This window comes from Podarcis gaigeae, assembly GCF_964106915.1.
Source record: "Podarcis gaigeae genome assembly, chromosome: 9".
NCBI lineage: Eukaryota > Metazoa > Chordata > Lepidosauria > Squamata > Lacertidae > Podarcis > Podarcis gaigeae.
In genome coordinates, this window is record NC_139685.1 from 51,584,072 (window position 1) to 51,604,576 (window position 20,505).

A 20,505-nucleotide genomic window follows, 5' to 3' on the forward strand; every position below is an offset into this window, starting at 1 on the left:
GACCTTTAAAGCCCTAAATGGCCTCAGTCCAGTATATCTGAAGGAGCATCTCCTCCCCCATCATTCTGCCCGGACACTGAGGTCCAGCTCCGAGGGCCTTCTGGCGGTTCCCTCACTGCAAGAGGCCAAGTTACAGGGAACCAGGTAGAGGGCCTTCTCGGTAGTGGCGCCCGCCCTGTGGAACGCCCTCCCATCAGATGTCAAAGCGATAAACAACTACCTGACATTCAGAAGACATCTGAAGGCAGCCCTGTTCAGGGAAGTTTTTAATATGTGACATTTTAGTGTATTTTTCATCTTTGTCGGAAGTCGCCCAGAGTGGCTGGGGAAACCCAGCCAGATGGGCGGGGTACAAATAATAAATTATCATCATCATCATCATCATCATCATCATCATCATCATTGAAATTGAATGCACTAACTCTGTAGAGAAGAATCTGGAATACTGGATATCGTAGGAACAGAAGCTAAAAAGCTCAAGCATCTGTCTGGCAAACATGCCTGTGCATCTTTTCTGTTGCCTTACACCTGCTGCAATGGGTCCACTGTAAGATGCAGTATCATCTACAAAGATGCAAAAGTTAAGGTAGGTTTGGGGGCTGATGTGATAACTACACTGTACAGCCAATGTAGAGGAAAAGAGACAGTGGTTAGTTTCACGGTTTTGTAGATGGGAAATCCAGATGCAAATTCTTCAAGACTTGTTACAGGAAGCTTGCAGTGTGGTCCTGCACATGCAATTGTCTCTTGGCCCAAAACAATATAGACTGAGGATTACTGTGAGGCAAAACCATTGCTTTGAGTTCCTTGCACCTCAATCCTTGGTTGCCTTTACAGAATTTAGATCCAGCTACAATTGGTGGGATACACATGCAACAAAAAAACAAAACAAAAAAATTCCTTCCAGTAGCACCTTAAAGACCAACTAAGTCAGTTCTTGGTATGAGCTTTCGTGTGCATGCACACTTCTTCTGGACTTCCATTTCATGCGGCTCAATGTGGTGCCTTCCATAGTTCCAGTTACAGATAGGTAGCCGTGTTGGTCTGCCATAGTCAAAACAAAAAAAATTCCTTCCAGTAGCACCTTAAAGACCAACTAAGTCAGTTCTTGGTATGAGCTTTCGTGTGCATGCACACTTCTTCAAAAGTGTGCAGAAAAGTGTGCAGAAAAGTGTGCAGAAGTGTGCATGCACACGAAAGCTCATACCAAGAACTGACTTAGTTGGTCTTTAAGGTGCTACTGGGAGGAATTTTTTTTGTTTTGACTATGGCAGACCAACACGGCTACCTATCTGTAACAAAAAAACAAATGTATCATACAGGGTTGCAAATGTAACAACTGAGATATAAATGTAACAAATAGGGATAAAAATGTAACAACAAAAAAAACCCATATATGGGATACAAATGAAACAAAAAACCCAACAACCTTGGAGATCACAGATAGTCGTCCCATGTTCAAAATCCCTGCTCAGATGTGAAGTTGGCTTTTGGCTGTTCAGTTTAGACCCTTCATCTGTTGACTGTATACCAGCTTACTTACATACAGTTCTTATATTTATTTTGCCATTACAGCTCAATCTATTTACTTATATGCATCTGATGAAGTAGTCTGTTGCCTTTGGGGGGACGGACCAGTTTGTGTCTAAAAATATTTTATTGTTCTGGTGCCATCCAAGTTAGCATTTATGGCAAGAGTAACAGAGGGATCCCCTGTAAATTTACTCAGAAGTTAGTCCCACTGTTTTCAATGACATTTACTCCTACTGTACCACATGTACAGCATTATTTTTATTTTTTTAAAAAATCACAACAGCCTTGTGAAGTAGGATAGGGTTGAGAAATTGTGATTTGTCCAACATCACTCCTTGAACTTCACAGCTGAGGGATGGTTAGTCGGGCATCCTAACTCCTACAACACACTCTTTATTCAGGTTAGTAGCCTTTTAAGCGCTCCTCCAGACAACATATCCAGTTCTCTCCCTCCAAACTTTATCCTCACAACAACCCTGAGGCAGGCATTAGGCTGAGTGGGAATTGGAACCTTAGCCTCAAAGGCCCTACCCATAACACCACCAGTGGCAGAGCCCTGAAGCTTGAGCTGTCATTGGGGCCCCTTCGCAACCGGCAAGGAGGTCTGGGTAACCACTATTATCTTCTTCAATGGAGTTGTTCCATTGCTGTTCTGCACTGGATTATTTCACATGTCAAAGTCACTAACGTGAACAAAAAAATTCCTATGCCATATAGTTTTTGAGTTATGGGAGGGGGAAATGAAAATTAGGGAAATGTGCTATACATGCATCATAGAATGATTTAAGTCGCGCCACTCAAATTAGGTCTGCTAAACCCAAATTTCCAAAGCATTTTTTTAAAGCCCTGGAGCCCACGCTCCGCAGCAGGAATGCAGGGCTCTCGTCCTGTCCCGAAAAGAGAAGCTGCCCGCTTTCTCCCTGCCCAAGATTCCCGGGATCCTTCGCTCGCCTCGCAGGAGTCGCGCGCTCTGCCTTTCCTCGCTCGCTCTCGGCAAAACTTTCAGCCAATCGGAGCGCCGCCTTTCTCGAGCCTCGGCAGAAGCGCCGGCCCAGCGGCGGAGACTTCGCGAGCGAGGAATCGGGGCGGGGGGAAGAAGCAGGCCCGGCCCGGGGGGGGGGGCAGGGGAGGAGATCGAGCAGCAAGGCTTCCCCGCCCGATCCCTTCTCTCTCCCCACACCCTACCTACCCAACCCGCTTCCCTTTGCAATGAAAGCCCCTCTGGATCCCTTTCCCCCGTTTAAGAAGCTACATTAGTAACTCCCCCCAGCCCATAGTAGTAAAAAATGCTGGGCATGTACGTGCCGGACAGGTTTGCCCTGAAGTCATCTAACATTCAAGACGGGATGGGGCTCTTTACGGCCCGGAGAGTAAAAAAGGTGGGTGATCCTTGCTGTTGCACCATTAAGGTGAGGGATCGGCAGGACGGGAGCGGGGAGAGATCCGCCAGGCTTTTCCTGCAAGCTCTTCCTTCAACCTTCCACCCTCCCCAGAGAGCTTGCCACGTATCTCTCTCTCTCTCTCTCTCTCTCTCTCTCTCTCTCTCTCTCTCTCTCTCTCTGTCTCAGATCTTCACTATTTAATCCCAAACCCCTCTTCCTCTTGTGACACTCTTTAGTTCACTTCCGTCCGGCAACTTGTGGAAATTATTACATAAATGGCCTCAAAACTTTTGCTTTTTAATCTATCTTTTTCGCAGCGCCTCCTGCGCCCATTGTTGTTCGACTGAGCTCTCCTCGGGGCAGTCAGAATCCCCATCAGTTCGACAACAGCCACATAAAAGAAGGAGCTGTGAGCTCAAATCCGATTCGCATCCAAAATAGATTTGCCTGGGGGCAGGGGATTCAATTTGCATCTTGCAAATCCGTGACAGTCTTCGGTTTCAAAGGAAGAGCCTGTGTATTTCAGTCCTTCACCTCAATGGCAAAGGGAAGGGGGAATAAACAAAAGGTGCCTTTTGCAAGACGCTCTCTTGAGCTGGTTTAGGTAGCCAAAGCTTGCCAAATTGTAGCAAACTGTTATTGTCCTTTCTTACTGTAATTGCTCCTCTGGTTCCTGGTTTATGCTTTCTGGGCTGCAGCTCCATATAGATCACCTGTGCTTTGTGTGGACCCAGGTTTCAGTTGCAGGCATGTCCAGGTAGAGTCAGAAAGCAGCTGCCAGTCATTGTGGAGAATACTAAACAAGATTGACCAATGGACTTAGTATAAGGCAACCTCCCTTGTTCCTATAAACAAACAAATAGGTCCAGTCATGACCGACTCTGGGGTTGCGACGCTCATCTTGCTTTATTGGCCGAGGGAGCTAGCATACAGCTTCCAGGTCATGTGGCCAGCATGAGTAAGCCGCTTCTGGCAAACCAGAGCAGCGCATGGAAACGCCGTTTACCCTCCCACTGGAGCAGTACCTATTTATCTACTTGCACTTTGATGTGCTTTCGAACTGCTAGGTTGGCAGGAGCAGGGACCAAGCAATGGGAGCTAACCCTGTCACGGGGATTCGAACCCCCGACCTTCTGATCGGCAAGTCCTGGGCTCTGTGGTTTAACCCACAGCGCCACCCATGTCCCTTCTCATATCCTTATTAGGCTGCTAATTTGTATCATTAAGCAGTTAAAAAAATACAGTTGTTAAAAGGACTTTGCATGATATTCAAGAAGTTTTACTCAGAGTAGACTTAATGGACCAGACATAGTCATGTTCATTAATTTGAGTAAACCTTAGTTGGATAAAACCCATTAGCCCTCTTCAGAGATTCAGGGTACCTGTCCCCCATATCTTGTTTTATTTTTTACAAATAGGGTATGGGAAGTTAACCTTTCTCGCCAGTTCTGATTTTCTGATTCAAAAAACATCTGGACATAGCATTTGTGCTGGAAGGCTTTTACCACTGGGGAATAAAGCAGCTTTTTGTGGGGTGCTAGGATTGATTTCCATTGGGGATGGGTCCTGGGGGAAGGGTATAAACCCCTTTCCCTACATCTTTATTCAGACATGAATCCTCTAAACCTGAACCCCATGTAAGTAATTTAAAGAAACAGTGGTGCAGTCACACATTTCTGTAATAATATGTACCTGACCCCAATGAAGTTGTGAAACTGAACATAGCAATACATTTTCCTAGACCAGGCGGAAGGGTTTGATGTCTTTGCTTTGCTTGTGTTTCCACTCCTTAGGGCGAAAAATTTGGACCCTTTGCAGGAGAGAAGCGAATGCCTCAGGAGCTGGATGAAGACACAGACTGCAGACTGATGTGGGAGGTGAGGACTGCAAGAATGGCTTGGCTCCTGGGGCTCTAGGGACTCAGTTGGTACATTGTTTTGCAAAAACAAAGAAATCACATCCACATGGTACATTTGAAGCACATGGTCCCCCTGCCCCAAGAATCTTGGGAACTGTAGCTTGCTTATTTATTTATTTATTTATTTATACATACATACATACATACATACATACATACATACCCTGCCCATCTGTCTGGGTTTCCCCAGCCTCTCTGGGCGGCTTCCAACAGAATATTAAAAACATGATAAAACACCAGACATTAAAAACTTCCCTAAACTGGGCTGCCTTCAGATGTCTTCTAAAAGTCAGATAGTTGTTTGTTTCCTTGACATCTGATGGGAGGACGTTCCACAGGGCGGCGCCACTACCGAGAAGGCCCTCTGCCTGGTTCCCTGTAGCTTCACTTCTCGCAGTGAGGGAACCGCCAGAAGGCCCTCGGAACTGGACCTCAGTGTCCGGGCTGAACGATGAGGGTGGAGATGCTCCTTCAGGTATACTGGACCGAGGCTCAGTACTCGGAAACCTACTGGGAGCCAAATGTAGATACAATACCTAGCATGCAGAATACAATTCCTTGCATGGGAATACAGTTCCCATGATTCTATGAGGGAAGTGATGTGCTTTAAATGTACTGTGTGGATGTGACCCAGGGCTAGAATTACTATTGTTTGTTAGTCTAACTAGATGTGATGGGATACAAAACTGTTTCTTCTTTGTATCATCTTTGTATCTCTTCCTCCTGTTCCTGATCACATTTACTTGCATTCAGTGTATGAGGTCTCCACACCATGTGCCCTTCTGCCCCACCACCTATTGCCAGTGATGTGAGGTGGGAGTAGGGCAACTCATGGGTGCGGATGCTATACAATACACTGTGTTCAACCAGGGTGGAAAGATGCAGAGCAGCAGTGGCAGCTACAAAGGCACTACAAGGGCACTACTTGTTGTTGTTTAGTCGTGTCCGACTCTTCATGACCCCATGGACCAGAGCACGCCGGGCACTCCTGTCTTCCACTGCCTCCCGCAGTTTGGTCAGACTCATGTTTGTAGCTTCGAGAACACTGTCCAACCATCTCGTCCTCTGCAGTCCCCTTCTCCTTGTGCCCTCCATCTTTCCCAACATCAGGGTCTTTTCCAGGGAGTCTTCTCTTCTCATGAGGTGGCCAAAGTATTGGAGTCTCAGCTTCAGGATCTGTCGTTGCAGTGAGCACTCAAAGGGCACTACTACTTGTGACAAAACCAAGACTGACAAAATGTAGTTGAGAGGGAGAGAGACATACATACATACATACATACATACATACATACATAAACCTAGGGAATTATAGACCTCTACAAAGGCATGAATGGTCACAACTCTTCCGATTTGAAACCAATCCAGACTACTTTTTCTTAGTTAGGGCCATATATTACAGGTCTATTCTTGAATGGATAGCATTTCTGCTGTTTTATCTAGCTTAAATGCCTGTATTTTAAATAATGGTGGCATGGCTGCTTTTAAATTTTAAGCGTGCTCTTATAAGAAGCGATCCACTTTGGGTGTAGTTTTCCTTTAATAAATGCCATTTTAGCAGTGGTGCTTGTTTAAATATATTCATTACTAGGGGCACCAACTATAGAGGGATCTGGGTGCCTGAGCATCCACAAAAAATTGTTGTAGGTGCTGCCCAGTGCAACTTCTGAGGTCTTGTAAGGTCTTGGATCCTGACTTCCATTACCACTGGAAGTCAGGTTCTGAGGCTGGGGAGGGTGAGAGACATGACATCACACCGCAATTTGACACCATGACATCATGCTGCAACGTGACATCATGATGCCATGTGCACTGGGCACCCATAACCTGGGACCCAAGTTGGCTCCCCTGTTCATTATGAAGAACAAAGATTCTTTTTGTCTAATTAAAGTGACCTAGAAGCACAATAATCTTCTAAATGCTGTAAATGGTTTAATATTAATTTGTTTGAGAGTGTGACAGTGTTTCAGTGACACGTAGATGTTCTAACAGCAAACCATAAAATCAGGTTTTATATGGTTCTTTGACACTTTTTCTTAGCTTTCCCCCTCTTTGACCTATTTTTGGAACCTTGCACAGATTCCTGCATACCACATTTTATGACTTCCTGAATGTTTGAACCCAAGCGGTTTACGTTTACAGACGCTGATCTGAATACAAGTGTTGTTGTGCATTATGAGTCATGCTGTGAAGTGGCCTTGAGTTGCAAGCCTGTGGCTAGGGACACGTAAAGTAAAAAGCAGCTGTCCAGGTTTACATAGATAGCCATTCAAGAAATTAGGAAGGCCGCTTCAAGTTAGTGACTGTTTTGCTGGAGCTCATATATTGTCTATTATTAGTAGTAGCAGTATTAACCACATTGCTGCACCCTCAAAACAGAGTTAAGATCATTCCAGTTTATGAGGAAATATTCTTCGTAGGTTACATAGAATCTGAAAGACCCCTAATATAGTTCCCACCCATCATTTAGTGGGGTGGCTTTTTTGGGCAGAGGGGTGGATCAATTGTAAGAAACCTGCCCACATTCAGACAGATTATTTTTACTTTTGTTATTTAAAAAATCTGGAAAATATTTGTCACCAGGCCCCCTTCCTGTAAGTACCCTCCATGAAGAAATGAGAAAGCCCTATGTTTTGTAATTGTTAGTGGGTGATAACCAGACCTGGAGGACAAGGACAATTCATTGGGAGGAGGGTTATTGTGCCCCCAAATCACTGTGGTTGGAGTGCAGCTGGAAAATAACTGACCAATTTAAATGCTAGACCTCTCAGTCAAATCAAAAGATCATCCCACCTCTCCACTCTCCTTTCCACCTCTTTCCAGTTGAATTCTGGGTGTTTTCTCTATCAACTCAGGGATCTTCCAAACTTCCACTGGCCCTGCCACTTTCCCCTGGGAAATCCTGCTGTTTCCTGCTGAATCTGAGCAAGTATCAGTCAAGGTTTCTCCGGATTAACATTTGTTTCAGTTTATAAAATAAATAACAAAATTATTATTATTATTATTATTATTATTATTATTATTATTATTATTACCCCACCCATATGTCTGGGTTCCTCCAGTCACTCTGGGTGGCTTACAGCATATATAAAAGCATAGTAAAATATCAAACATTTTTAAAAAATGGGTTTTCCAGGGGAAAACAACAGGGGAAAGACAAAACTGCTCTAGAAAACAGGGGACAAGCAGAAAACTGCTCAGACCTGTGCTTTGGAGGCACCAGAAAAGCAGAAGTGTGGATGAGCCCTGTGTTTCATTTCTCAAAAAGCCAGTCTGTGTGGAGTGGCGGGATGGGGGGGTAATATATTTCACGCTATGGAAAAACTGAGGCAACTAAACTATTCCGAGGATTGGGCACTGCCTGATCTCCCTTGGCATTACCTGTTAATGGCGCAATGTGGTAACGTGAAAGACTCCTCATATCACTATGATTTGCCTCACAATTTGGGCTACACACACCCCTAGTATCTTTTTTTTTAATTTTAATGCTTTTTATTGACTTTTTCCAAAAAAAACCCAAAATAAAACAATCTTTACAATCATTCTCAGTGTCATCTTATTTACATTGCATAGAATCATGCCTTCACTTCCTTCCTTCCCAGTTGCAGTTTTCTTAATATACATCTTCTCTTACAGTTCCTTCTACTTTTCTATACACGTCACAAGAGTTATGTTAACCCTGCTGTAGTTCTTAAACTTCTACAGTTGATTCCTATATATGTTACAAATTTACCCCATTCTTCTACAAACTTTGCCCCTTTTTGGTGTTGAATTTTATATGTCATTTTCGCTAATTCTGTATATTCAAAAAGTTTAGCCTGCCATTCCATAACTGTTGGGATCTCCGATGACTTCCATTCTTGGCTACAAGTACCCTACGCACACCCCTAATATCCATGCCTAGCACTGTCAGGCATCAAAAATGCATACTCATTCATGTAAACAAATAAAATTCTGCTCATTGAAAAATAGGATATCAGGTAGTAGGCTAGGCTGGGATTTTTCTCCTTGACCCTTTGGTAGGCAGGGAGATCTGGATGTGCTGCAGCATTTCAGCATGTCTTTCCCCTCTTCATATTATCATATCAAGTGCTTTTTATAAACATGCAGTTCAGATCTTAGATTGAGCCCTTCTGAGCCTTTGTTGAGGCTGACTATAGCTCTTAGTATGCTTGGACCTTCAAAGCTCTGTTGATTTCATTAAGGCTTTGGGGATGCTCAGTGCATTTGGGATTGCGGCCCATATCCTGTGGATGTATGGTCTTATATATGACAGAGCTATTGCTTGATCTCCGGTGAGACTAGTATTCTTGGAGGGCGTCTTAAGGGAGCCCTGCTGGGTGGTTTGCTGTTTTGCTTTGTAAAAACAGTTCCTAAATGAAATATTTTGTGCTCATAGAGTGGCAGTATTTGTAATCAAGTGACATCATTGCTCTGCCTGCAATGCTCTTGCAGCTGTCTGCTTTTGATGAAATTAGGCATCAGTACACCCTCAGCTGATGGGCTTCTGAGGGTTGAAACAAATAACAGTATCCTCAATTCAGTTGCCAAATTAAGAACCATGGCATGAAGTAGTAGGGTATGCAAACATTTTATCTGTAAGCCACAGACCACTTGCTCTGAAGTTATCTCATTGAAGTTACTTCACTAAAGACCACATGACTAATGCAAACCAACACTGGGCTTGGCAGAACATTTATTGGCTTTACCTCTCTGGATAAGTTTCCTAAGATACCATTAAAAATATTTGCCATCACCTACAATATTCTGCAGAGGACTGAAGGTCCCTGAATAATAAACAGCAATTACTGTATTTTTCGCCCTATAAGACACACTTTTCCCCCTCCAAAAATGAAGGGGAAATGTGTGTGTGTCTTATGGGGCGAATGCAGGCTCCTTGGCTTCCCCCATCGCCAGCCCCGGAGGATGGGGGGCAGCGGGAAGGTGCGCAACGCCTTCCCGCTACTCTCCAACCCGGCTTGGAGGCTGGCAGTGGGGGAAAGCAGGCTTTTCCCCAAGGAGGGAGAAGGGACGGACTGTCTGAGTCCATCCCTTCTCCCTCCTGTGGGCTTTTGCGGGAGATGGGGGAATTCCCCCACCTCCCGCAAAAGCAGGCAAAAGCCGCGCGCTCTTTAAAGGGGCTGCACGGCTTTGCTGGCTTTTCTAGGAGGTGGGGTAATTCCCCCACCTCGTAGAAAAGCCCGCAGGAGCTGCGCAGCCTTTAAAGAGCACGCCACTCTTGGGGGCTTTTCCCCAAGGAGGGAGAAGGGACTGACTGTCCGTTTCAGTCCCTTCTCCCTCCTGGTCGAAAAGCCTGCAGGAGTCGCGTGCGGCTCCTGTGGGCTTTTGCGGGAGGTGGGGGAATTCCGCCACCTCCCGCAAAAGCAGGAAGAAGGTCTTGGAGTAGCGCACAGGCTGCGTGCAGCTTGTCCGCTGCTCCCAGAGCTGCAGGGGGGGGGGATTATATTTTTTTCCTTGATTTCCCCCCCTGAAAACTAGGTGCGTCCTATGGGCCGGTGCGTCCTATAGGGCGAAAAATACGGTAATTTCTATATATTCCTTTCTATAGTCTATGGATAAAGTATCCAAAGCACTGGCCTGGTTCGCACCTAACGCTAGACCATGTTTTATTAAACCATAGTTTGTTTGCTCATCTGAATCAACTTAATTAGGGTTTGTTTATTGCCAGCAAACCACAATTTGAAGCCATGGTTTGTTGTTGGTTTATGAACCTTGATTTGTTTTAACTATGGCCTGATGTTACACCTAAACCCAGTACTCTTAACCATGGTTTGTTTGGCCATTGCACTCCAGATGCACATCATGTTGCAAAGTTACAAGGCAAGAGCAGCTGGAAAGCAAGCCAAACTTTATAAAACCAAACTATAGTTTGTTAGTTCAATCGACTGTAGAAAAGTCTTCATCTTTTAAATTTTCTGCCAGAATTGGAAGCAAATTGCAGGCATGGGTGCCCCTTTTGAGGGAATGGCGTTGGCAAATTTCAAAAAGATAGATGCAACTTGCCCTTGGAAGGGCTGCACTCCATTAGATAGAGTCTCTGAACGGCATAGTGCTGTAACGCAGCAGCTTCAAAATCAATGCAAGGCTAACATTTAGCTTCTAAGAGCATCCCATACCAGGTCTCATGTGTTCTGTTTCAAAATTAAATTAGAGGAGTCACGGAATATCCCCCCGCCCTTGCTGTTTATATGGGAATGTAGTTTCTTGCCTTTCTTATTTAATAACAATCCGCCAAATGGCCTCCAAAATTGCAAGCAATGTGTTTACTGAGTGCTGTAGCAGAAGCCATCTGTTTGTTATCATTGCTGTGCTGACATTTTCCCCTCACTGGCTGTAAAGTATTTGACTTCAGCTCACAGCCATGCTCATGTAGTGCAGCAGAATACACCCCGCTGCTTAATCCTTTTGGCCAAACACAACATGATTTCATTTCAAACTTGAGAGAGTCATTTAGCAAGTTGCCTGAGCCACATATGCCAACATGAGCTTTCTACATTTTTTTATTTTTTTGCCATTCACCAATAGCCTTCCCCAGAGTGCTTTTTTTGGTTTTGGTTTTTTAACCAACTTGCATTATTGGCTTGTATCAAGGCTACCATTTTACATTGGTGGGTAGTATTCACTGAAGGTATACAGCATTTCACTGCTGTATACAAACCAGTGGCCCCCAGTTCCTGAAAGTTGTAATCTCTTGACTCCCAGTTTATGGTAAAGTGGGTTCAAAGGAGTTGTTAGTTCCCCAATTACTGTCTTTTTCCAACTCTGTTGCACCTCACAGAGTTACAGTTTTCAGAGTGGTTTCAGAACTGGTCCTCTTTCCAGGGAACTAACTCCTAACAACTATCTGTGAGTGCCCTTAACAAATTACAGTTTCCAGAATTCACTGTGGGGAAACCATGACTGTTTAAAGTGGTATAATGGTACTTGAAATGTAAAGTGTGGATGTGACTTCTGTCTGTTTAATGGGAATCAACAGACAAAATAGCAAAACTCCCTTTACCTAAGAATAGAAATAATGTTCATATCAACTGCAAATGGCTAGAAATCATGACTGATTTTGGTGTTTTTCCCCACCACTGTATAAGTGATTAAAGGCTTCAATCCTATACCCATTTACCTTGGAGTAAGCCCAATTGCACAAAACTCACATAGTTAGGTTTTCTAAATTCCACTGAGGTCAATATACTTTTAAACAATCTAACTGTGTACATGATTGCAGCCATAGCATTGTCCAAAAGGAAAGCTCCAATTTTCCTGACTGCATTACTTGTCTGCTTATTTTAGTGTACAGTTTTGTGTACGGCAGTGGTCCATTCAGGCTTTCAACCCTTTCATGTTGAAAACACAGCATAAACTTGTGCTATTGTGGAAATGTCAGGCTGTTTGAAACACGATAGCTTTAATTTCATCCATATTCATGTGAGAATTAACACTGGCCTTGCTTGTCTGTCCCAAACAAAGTCAAATGCATATAAATATAACTTTTTGGAGCAGATTTTGTTTTTTCAGAGGCACATACAAATCCTGTTATCTTCAAAAACAACTTATATTCACATCTCTGTCTCTTTGGGGAACAAAATCTCTCCTTGGAAAAAGAGTAGTAAATTGGAGAGACTTTTATATTGTTTTGCAGAACCTCGGGAGCTGTTAAATAAAGAAAATAAGAACAGTGTGAAGAATACACACTCTCATGTGGCTTTTGCTAAGCTTTGTCATAATAAGGCTACCTGTGTCTGTCAGTGAGAAAGTAGGATGTCCCTTCCCGAGGGTAACTAAGACAAAAAAGCTTGTATGGTGCAGTGGGTATCATGTCAGACTAGGACCTGAGAGACTCAGGTTAAAATCCTCATCCAGCAGTGAAGCTTACTGGATGACCCTGGGACTGTCACACTCTTAGTCTGACAGACCTCTCAGGATTGTTGTGAGAATAATATTGTGGAAGAGGTAGATAACCATACATATTAGAAAACAAGACCATCAATGGCTGCTAGTCATGATGGCTTACATGAACCAATGGTTTTCAATGTATTACTTCCAGAAGTTGTGGGTACCCAGGTGTTGTAGAAAATTAAGCCACATACTACCAGGATGTTAAACTACTATATTACCTTAAGATTCAACCTGTTGCTTTGCGGGGATGGAGAATGTGACCTCCATTGTGTTGCTAGCATGAGCAGACCAGACCACTCATGTTAGCAATTAAGTGAATAAGAATTTTGGGTGATGGGTTGAATCTTGCCCTTGAAATCTGGAACAAGTGCTTTTCCTAACAGTTTCTCATTCCTTTTGGAAGAGATCCACCTAACCTTTTGAAAAGTGTGGTTTCAACGGAATAATATTTTCTCCCCAGAATTTTCCTGTTTCTGTCCAATGTGAGTACACAATGCTAAAGAAGTACATTATAATATCACTCAGGAACAATGTTCAGTTACAGTCCCTTTTGGCACAACGGTGAACAGTTTACTAGTTTGTTCTTTTATTTTCCAGGTCCAAGGTCTTAGAGGCTCAAGTTAAAAGATGGAAAAGGAAAATATATATGAAGTATTGAATAGACTGCTTTGGTTAATATTATTAAAGCATGACCTTCCCTCTTCAGAGACCCTGGAAGAGGGTCCATTACTGTTTCATAATATGAAAACATTTTCTTAAAGGAATTGGGAAAATTCTGCAACCACATATGATGAGGAGCAGTACAAATGTGGGTTTTGAAAGGCAAATGAGGAAGAATGGTTGGACTTGAAAGTGCTAAGGAGAGCACAGATGTGTTTACCTTTTCCCAACCTATAGCTGTATCTGGGCAGATTGCCAGGGGCTTTAGAATATCTTAAATAATTTTGTCCAGAACATTTCTTCAGGTAGCCCATTGCAATTATTATCTCCAACGCATCCATTATTTTTTGAAGGCCTTTTAATAACATTTTTTTAAATTCTTTGAATTTTGTTGATCATAATTTTTAGTATTTTTTCTACTGTTTGACAGTGGTTGGTTGGTTTTTAATCTTTTCAGTGCAGTTGTAGCTCTTCTGTTATGTAAAATGAGATATGCCTGGCCTTGTTTTAATCTTTTGTTCAGGTTTTGGTGTGAATTTGTATTATTCTTCTACTCCAGAGTTGTTCTTATTTAGCTTATTATCACATAGCCTTTATTATGAGGTGACAAATATAAATAAATAAATAAATAAATAAATAATCCAGCAGTGAGAGTCACTAGTTTATATATTTTTATTGGACTCGGCAGCTCAGCTAAAGAAGTCCTTTATTAAAGTAGACCACAGATGGGGAACCAGAGACCCTCTAAATGTTATGGGAAGCCAGCTCCCATCAGTTGCAACCATCATAATGCCAGCCCAGAGCAGTTCATTCCATAATACTGTACTGGTGCTACCAGTGAAAAAAAGCCCATCTCCACCTCACTAGAAACTGACAATAATCAGACTTGTGCCTGTGGGAGTTGTAGTCTGACACCAGGGGGTGGTCAGGCTTCCCTATGCCTGCTGTAGACCAAGATAAAATGGGAGCAGGTATGGGTTCAGAAGTGGGATTTGGAAACTATCTAGTTTTGTGCTTTTGACAAAACCAGAAGTGTGGGAAGCAAGCCCTTCCGTAGGTAACTTATAGCACACATTTTTCACCTGTGTTTTTTCCTCGTGTGGACTGTATAAGATGCTTGAATTCTATAGTTAACCTTTTGTGCTGTCTGAATTAGTGAAGGTTGTTGGTTATCCAGTGGGGCTATTTGACATAGGATGGAGCTTATTCATTAATGAATATGAGCCCTGAGAAAAGAAGGCTGTCAAATTGAAGAGAGTTAGCAAAAGAGAAGGGCCAGTTGCTGATGGAGGTACATGGGCCAAGGATGTGAGACATGGTGGATTCCTGGGAAAGTGACAGATTTGCTTCTTCTGCCAGGCAGAGCAAGATAGGCTAGGAGGGTGAACCCTGGTGATTTACAGTGGAATATTTTAATTGTTCTGCAAAGTTTTAGTTTTGCTTAACGGTTCTTGCCATTGCAGGTGCGTGGGAACAAAGGTGAGGTGCTTTACGTGCTGGATGCCAGCAGCCCAAGGCATTCCAACTGGCTCCGCTTTGTACATGAAGCACCATCCCAGGAACAGAAGAACCTGGCTGCTATCCAGGTAAATTTGGTAACCGCTCATTATCCTTAATCTCCGTAAAGGAGTGCTCATTTATTTATTTAAATAAAGCTTTCGCTTTGACTTGGTTCTGCCTTTAGATTGGAGTCTATGAAATTAGAGTAAAAGCTAGGCAAGGATAATTTTACAAATATCCCAAAATCATGCCTTCTAGATACAAGCAGTGCTTTTTTTCTGGGGGTATGCAGGGGTACACATACCCCTAAACATTTTGTGAATCTTTGTACTTTTGTCCATTTACTGTATTTATTCTTCCCGATTTCAAGTATAAAATGGTGAATTTCTTGAGTCAAAATGAGAGCACCTCTAATCATTTTTTTTAAGGAAAAAAAGCACTGGATATAAGAAATTAAAAATAGTGGCTAATCATACATCCATATTCAAGCAGATTAGCTTTGTATGCTGTGCCTGAGCTATGGAAATTCTAAAGAACTGTAAAAACTATTTAGAATCTGAAGTCAGTTGAGTGAGTATGCTTTGTTAAGCAGATAAGAATGCCAAGAGTTGTAGGGAGCGTCAACTATCTCCCCACTCCCACCCCGTCCTCAGATGCATGATATACTTTTTGACGCCTCCCCCAGTGGAAGGAAATGGTTAATCAAAGTTTTTGGAATACTGCCAGATTGAATGAGGACTTGTAAGGCCATGTATGACATATAGCTATGAAGTCATTGGCCTTTTGTTGGAAGTTGTAATCAGTGTGACAGCAACAATAAACCTTCAGTCTTTTCTCCTGTCATTCAACTGATCAATGAACATATAAAATTCACAATGCCTCTCAAAGCTAAATGTGTTTTCTGCTTGCTTTCCTGTACCTTAATCCCGTTTTGAGTAACCTGGTTGAATAAAAAAGGCCTGCATTTGCTCCTGTGTTTGCCAATTACATTTTTATACTTTTTTTTAACAATGGTGTCTGCTGGTGACTACTGTATGGCGAAGGCCCCTTAGCTGTTAATGTCAAAACTCTTTATAAACAGGATCACAGCCAACCCTTTCTATTCAAGCACTCTGTTCATTAGCCACCAGACATTCTGGTGGTCTGGACAAGCTCAGCAAACTGGAATAATGAAATGGCAAAGGTTAATGGGAAAAGAGGTCTTTACTGTGATGCAGTAGAGTGGTTTAAAGTCATACTTAACAAATGTAATAATGGAAGATTAGTATTTGAGAATCAGTCAACACTGTAATAAATATGGCACAACTGGTCTGCCTCTCAGCCTAAAAGGCAGACGGGAATTTGGGAGAGGAGGTAAGCCACAAAGAAATCCAAGACAAATGCATAAGAAGACAAGGAGAGTCTTGCTGGCTCAAACCAAAACCCTATCTGGTCCAGGATTCTGTTCTCACATTGGCCAAACACATGACTATGGCAAGCCCATAAGTGGGACGTGAGCATAATAGTCCTCTTCTGCTTATGATCCTGCTTGTGATTTTATATATTTACCTATTGCAATATTTACTTATCATAAGGCAAGTTTGAGGTTTTCTGTTCATTTCTTGTGCTGCCCATAAGCAATTGTATTAACAAAAAGTTAATACCCAAATACATAGTGTTTGACTTTTATAAGAAAGCAGGACCATCTCCTTGTTTTAGGGGACCCATGGCAGACTGCACTCCCTATATCAGTGGTCGTCCTATATCACCACCATCATTCAAATATACAGACCACATCAAAATATAAAACCATCAAAGAAGACTAATACAAACAAGCACAGGTTCCAAAAACAATAAGTTCAACAAACTCAAAAAATGATAAAACCACTCATCTAAATCTAAAAAGTAAAACAATTTCATTGGTTGTAAAATTTGAACCGCCATAAACCTTCAGTGGGCACCTAAACATCATTGTGCCAGACATCTGTCTGATTTTGAGTGGCTAGTCTGAGAACTGGAGCTACAGGAGTAAAAGCTCAATTTATAGTACAGGCTAAGCACACCCATCTGCTGGACAGAGATACAGTAGGAGAGATGGTCCCATAGATACCCTGGTTCCAAGTTGTTTGTTGACATGGCAGTCCTGGCAGCAGTAGTGTTGGACACATTGCTCTGAGCCACCATTTAAATTTCTAATAATGTAGGGACATTATGGGAAATTAAAATGGTAGCTGAGCACACGTATTTGAGCATAAACCTTCAGCAGTAGTCTTAGAATCTTTGTATGGGGTGAACAAAGGCTAAAACCAACACCCGGGGCGGGGCAAACCACCGGCTGTGCATATGTTGTGCCACTACGTACAACACATGCATGGTGTCACTACGTAGGGCGCGTGTGTGGCGTCACTACGTACAGTGCATGTGTGTGACACCACGCATGCGTTGTACATAGTGGTTTGTCGCCGGCGCTGCCCCAGCACCGTACGGACGGTGGCAGGATTTTCTGCTCACAGCTGCAGCGGCAGCAAAGGGATCACACCGCCGTCCGTATGGCGCTCGGGCGGTGCCAGCGGCAAACCACTATGTACAGCGCAGGTGTGGCGTTGCTATGAACAGCGCATGCATGTGACACAGCACATGCGTTGTACGTAGTGGTTTGCTGCCGGCATTGCTCGAACGCTGTATGGACAGTGGCAGGATCCTCTGCTTGCAGCTGCAGCCATGAATGTGGCTGCGGCGGGGCAAGAACCCCACGGGGTGCCTTCTTGTCACCCCTCAAGACATAGCACCCGGGCAGTGGCGCAGCCGCACCAGGCGCAACATCTGGGGGTTAGGGTTAGGGGGCGCAAATCCACGGGTTAGGGGGCGCAAATTACTTGCCTTGCCCCGGGTGCTGACAACCCACCCTACGCCACTGCACCCGGGGTGAACCGCACCCTGCCCCCCCTTGCAACGCCACTGTCTTGGTAATCTTGGTAATCTTAGAAATGACTCTCTCTCAAACTTTTATCAACTCATGTCCCCCTTCTGGATTTTTGGTGCCTTCTGTCCTTCCCTTCATGCCCTGCTTCTAACAGCAGAGGTATGGATTTGATATAAAGATTGTAACTGAAGCAGTGCTTGGTTTTATAAATGAAGTCATAGTCTTATGAGCCATGCTTTGGTTTGAGTGTGGTCTGGTGTTACCATACACTCTACCCTGCTTCCTTAACCATGGTTTGTTTGAGCTCCCAACCAGAAATGCTCAACAAACTGCAAAAGTTTTGACTCAAGAGCAGCTGGAAAACAAGTCCAGCTTTGGAAAAACTAGCCATGGTTTGATTGATTGTCTATGGGACAACTTGTGGTTAACTAATGATTTGTTAAAACAAATCATGACAGCCTTTGTGTATCAGGGCCTTTGTGTGCCTGGACATATGTTTCCTTGAAACAAGAAAAAGTAAGAGCCAAATCTTTTTACATTAGGAGGGAGGGGGGAATGTCTTATAACTTGATTTATTTTAAGTTTTTATTGTGGTAAATTAAAATTCCCTGGAACATGCAACAGTGCTATAAGAGGAAAAAGTAACTCTTTGATGAAGGCAAACTATCCTGATAGCTATCTGAACTCCACTGTGAAATACACATCTTGAAGAAAATATGTAATTAATTTTCTTCTCCCCATTCCATCACTGATGTAAGAGCAAAAAATGTGTCTGGTCCTTGAACACTGTTGCTTTTGACAAGTTTTTCAAATTAAATTGACTTTCCCATTTCATAAATAAGTCATTTTAATCCATTACAGACCTATCTAAGCTTTAGAAGTAAGATATCCCTTGTTGGCAGTTTCAATGAATCTTAGCATATTGCAAATTAAAAATCATTATCTTGCTGTAGCCTCACAAAGCTTGTCACAAAATATATGGCTATGCACACCGTAAGCAAGGCTCAATTAACTTTACTGGATGTTGATCAGATAAGAATTATGATTTACGACAGCACTTGGCAGCATTTGCTAGGTAAATGTGATTCTCCTTTTGTTTCCTTTGGAAGAACCCAATGCACTTTGCTCATCTGATAACTGTTGCCCAAGTCTGCATTACCATAAAACCATTGACTGAACCATATGAAAGCAGGCCCATGGAAATGAGAGGTGGGCAGAAGCAAGAGGCTTGCAAATTCCAATAAAGCTATAGAGACAGAGCACAGGGCATACTCCATGTTTTGAGGGGACCCTGGGCAAAGTGTCCTCTCATGGATTTCCTCTTATGTAGATATAGGTCCCACTGGGAATACCTGGCCACAGTGTGGAAGTAGCAGGAGTAGTCCGTGGGGGGCTGGGAACTGGCATTGTAAGCTCTCAGAGTTCCATAGTGCAACTCCATGACATCCTGAAAAATGTCAGTGGGTGGCTTGCAGGCAGTGTCCTGACATCCCAAGGGACCTGCTAGCTGCCTAGGGTGCTGGTGCTGAGCTTGATATACTGCAAAACAAACATCTTTATGTCTTCAAAAGCATGCAAAATTAGTAGGTGGGCTTCCACAGGTTACATGATTCCAGCCGTCTGGAAATCAGTTACCAACTGAAATTAGGCACACAACTAGTATTCTGATATTTAGGCAGCAGCTGAAGGCATTTTTGTTTAAGAAGGCTTTTCCTAATATGTAACTCAGGCATTTTATGGACTATTAGTTGTACAATTGAATTGCTGAAATGGTTTTATTGCTGCTAGCTCATTGAGTCTACAGGGTTTTTTTTTTGTATTTTATCTTACTTTTCCTTCTGTCATACACTGCTCTGGAACCTTTGACTGTGAATTGGTTTATAAGTTTGCAAATAGTAAATAAATAAATAAATAAATAAATAAATAAATAAATAACAAGCTCAGTTGTGTCTGGAGGGAAAAGTCAACCTTGTGGTACTTTAAAGACTAACAGATTTACTATGGCACAAACTTTTTAAAAAGTGCAACAAGACTATGTTGTTCCTGCTGGAAATTTTGAGCAATATATTATTTTCAAAACAATGGGTGAGATTCAAGTAAATTGGCTGATCAGAATGAGCTCTAGTTGTGCAGTGGGATTTCCCCCTCTCTCTTCCACCTGTATGTCCCCCAAATCTGCTTTAGGGGGCTGGGGAAACCCCCAGAATGGGTGTAGGGCTTGTGGGGGTACCCAGAGGAAGGAGAGGGGAGAAAGTCCTATTGCACAAGCAGACCTTGTTCAGCTCATGCATACCCTGCTTAACACTACTATGAATTCCACCTTGTATCTGACAAAAATTACCCACTCAGAAACTTGTATTTCTTGATGCTTTTAAAAATTACTTTAGCTGTATGCTTTCCTAAAGGGACTGTCCAATCTCTTGCTTTCCTCAACAGGAAGGAGAAAATATTTTCTACTTAGCTGTTGAGGATATTGAAACAGATACAGAACTGCTGATTGGTTACCTTGACAGCGACATGGAAGAAGTAGAGGAAGAAGAGGAGGAAGTAATTACTAACCAGGAAGAAGATGACAGCATCATCAGCAACAATGGTAACAGCAGCCATAAGGAATTGCAACAAACTAGTGAGAAAGGTATGGATGAAATTAAGCTGAATGGAAATGATGTCCATCTGTTTAAAAGCACACAGTCATTTCTAAA

At 42.8% G+C, this 20,505-nt stretch overlaps 1 protein-coding gene across 3 annotated transcripts in view; it reads left to right on the top strand.

Annotated features, from left to right (window-relative positions):
* Positions 1-2,592: 2,592 nt before the first annotated feature.
* The window catches only part of PRDM5 (PR/SET domain 5), an 88,997-nt gene continuing 71,084 nt past the window's right edge, over positions 2,593-20,505 (top strand). For 2 of the 3 annotated variants that reach the window (XM_083755709.1, XM_083755711.1), the window contains exons 1-4: positions 2,642-2,912; positions 4,709-4,792; positions 14,865-14,987; positions 20,240-20,438. In XM_083755709.1, coding sequence (XP_083611835.1) covers positions 2,820-2,912; positions 4,709-4,792; positions 14,865-14,987; positions 20,240-20,438 — 499 coding nt within the window. In that variant the 5' untranslated portion in view covers positions 2,642-2,819. Of the gene's footprint in view, positions 2,913-4,708; positions 4,793-14,864; positions 14,988-20,239; positions 20,439-20,505 lie in introns of all 3 variants that reach the window. The other variant, XM_083755710.1, reaches the window with a different exon arrangement.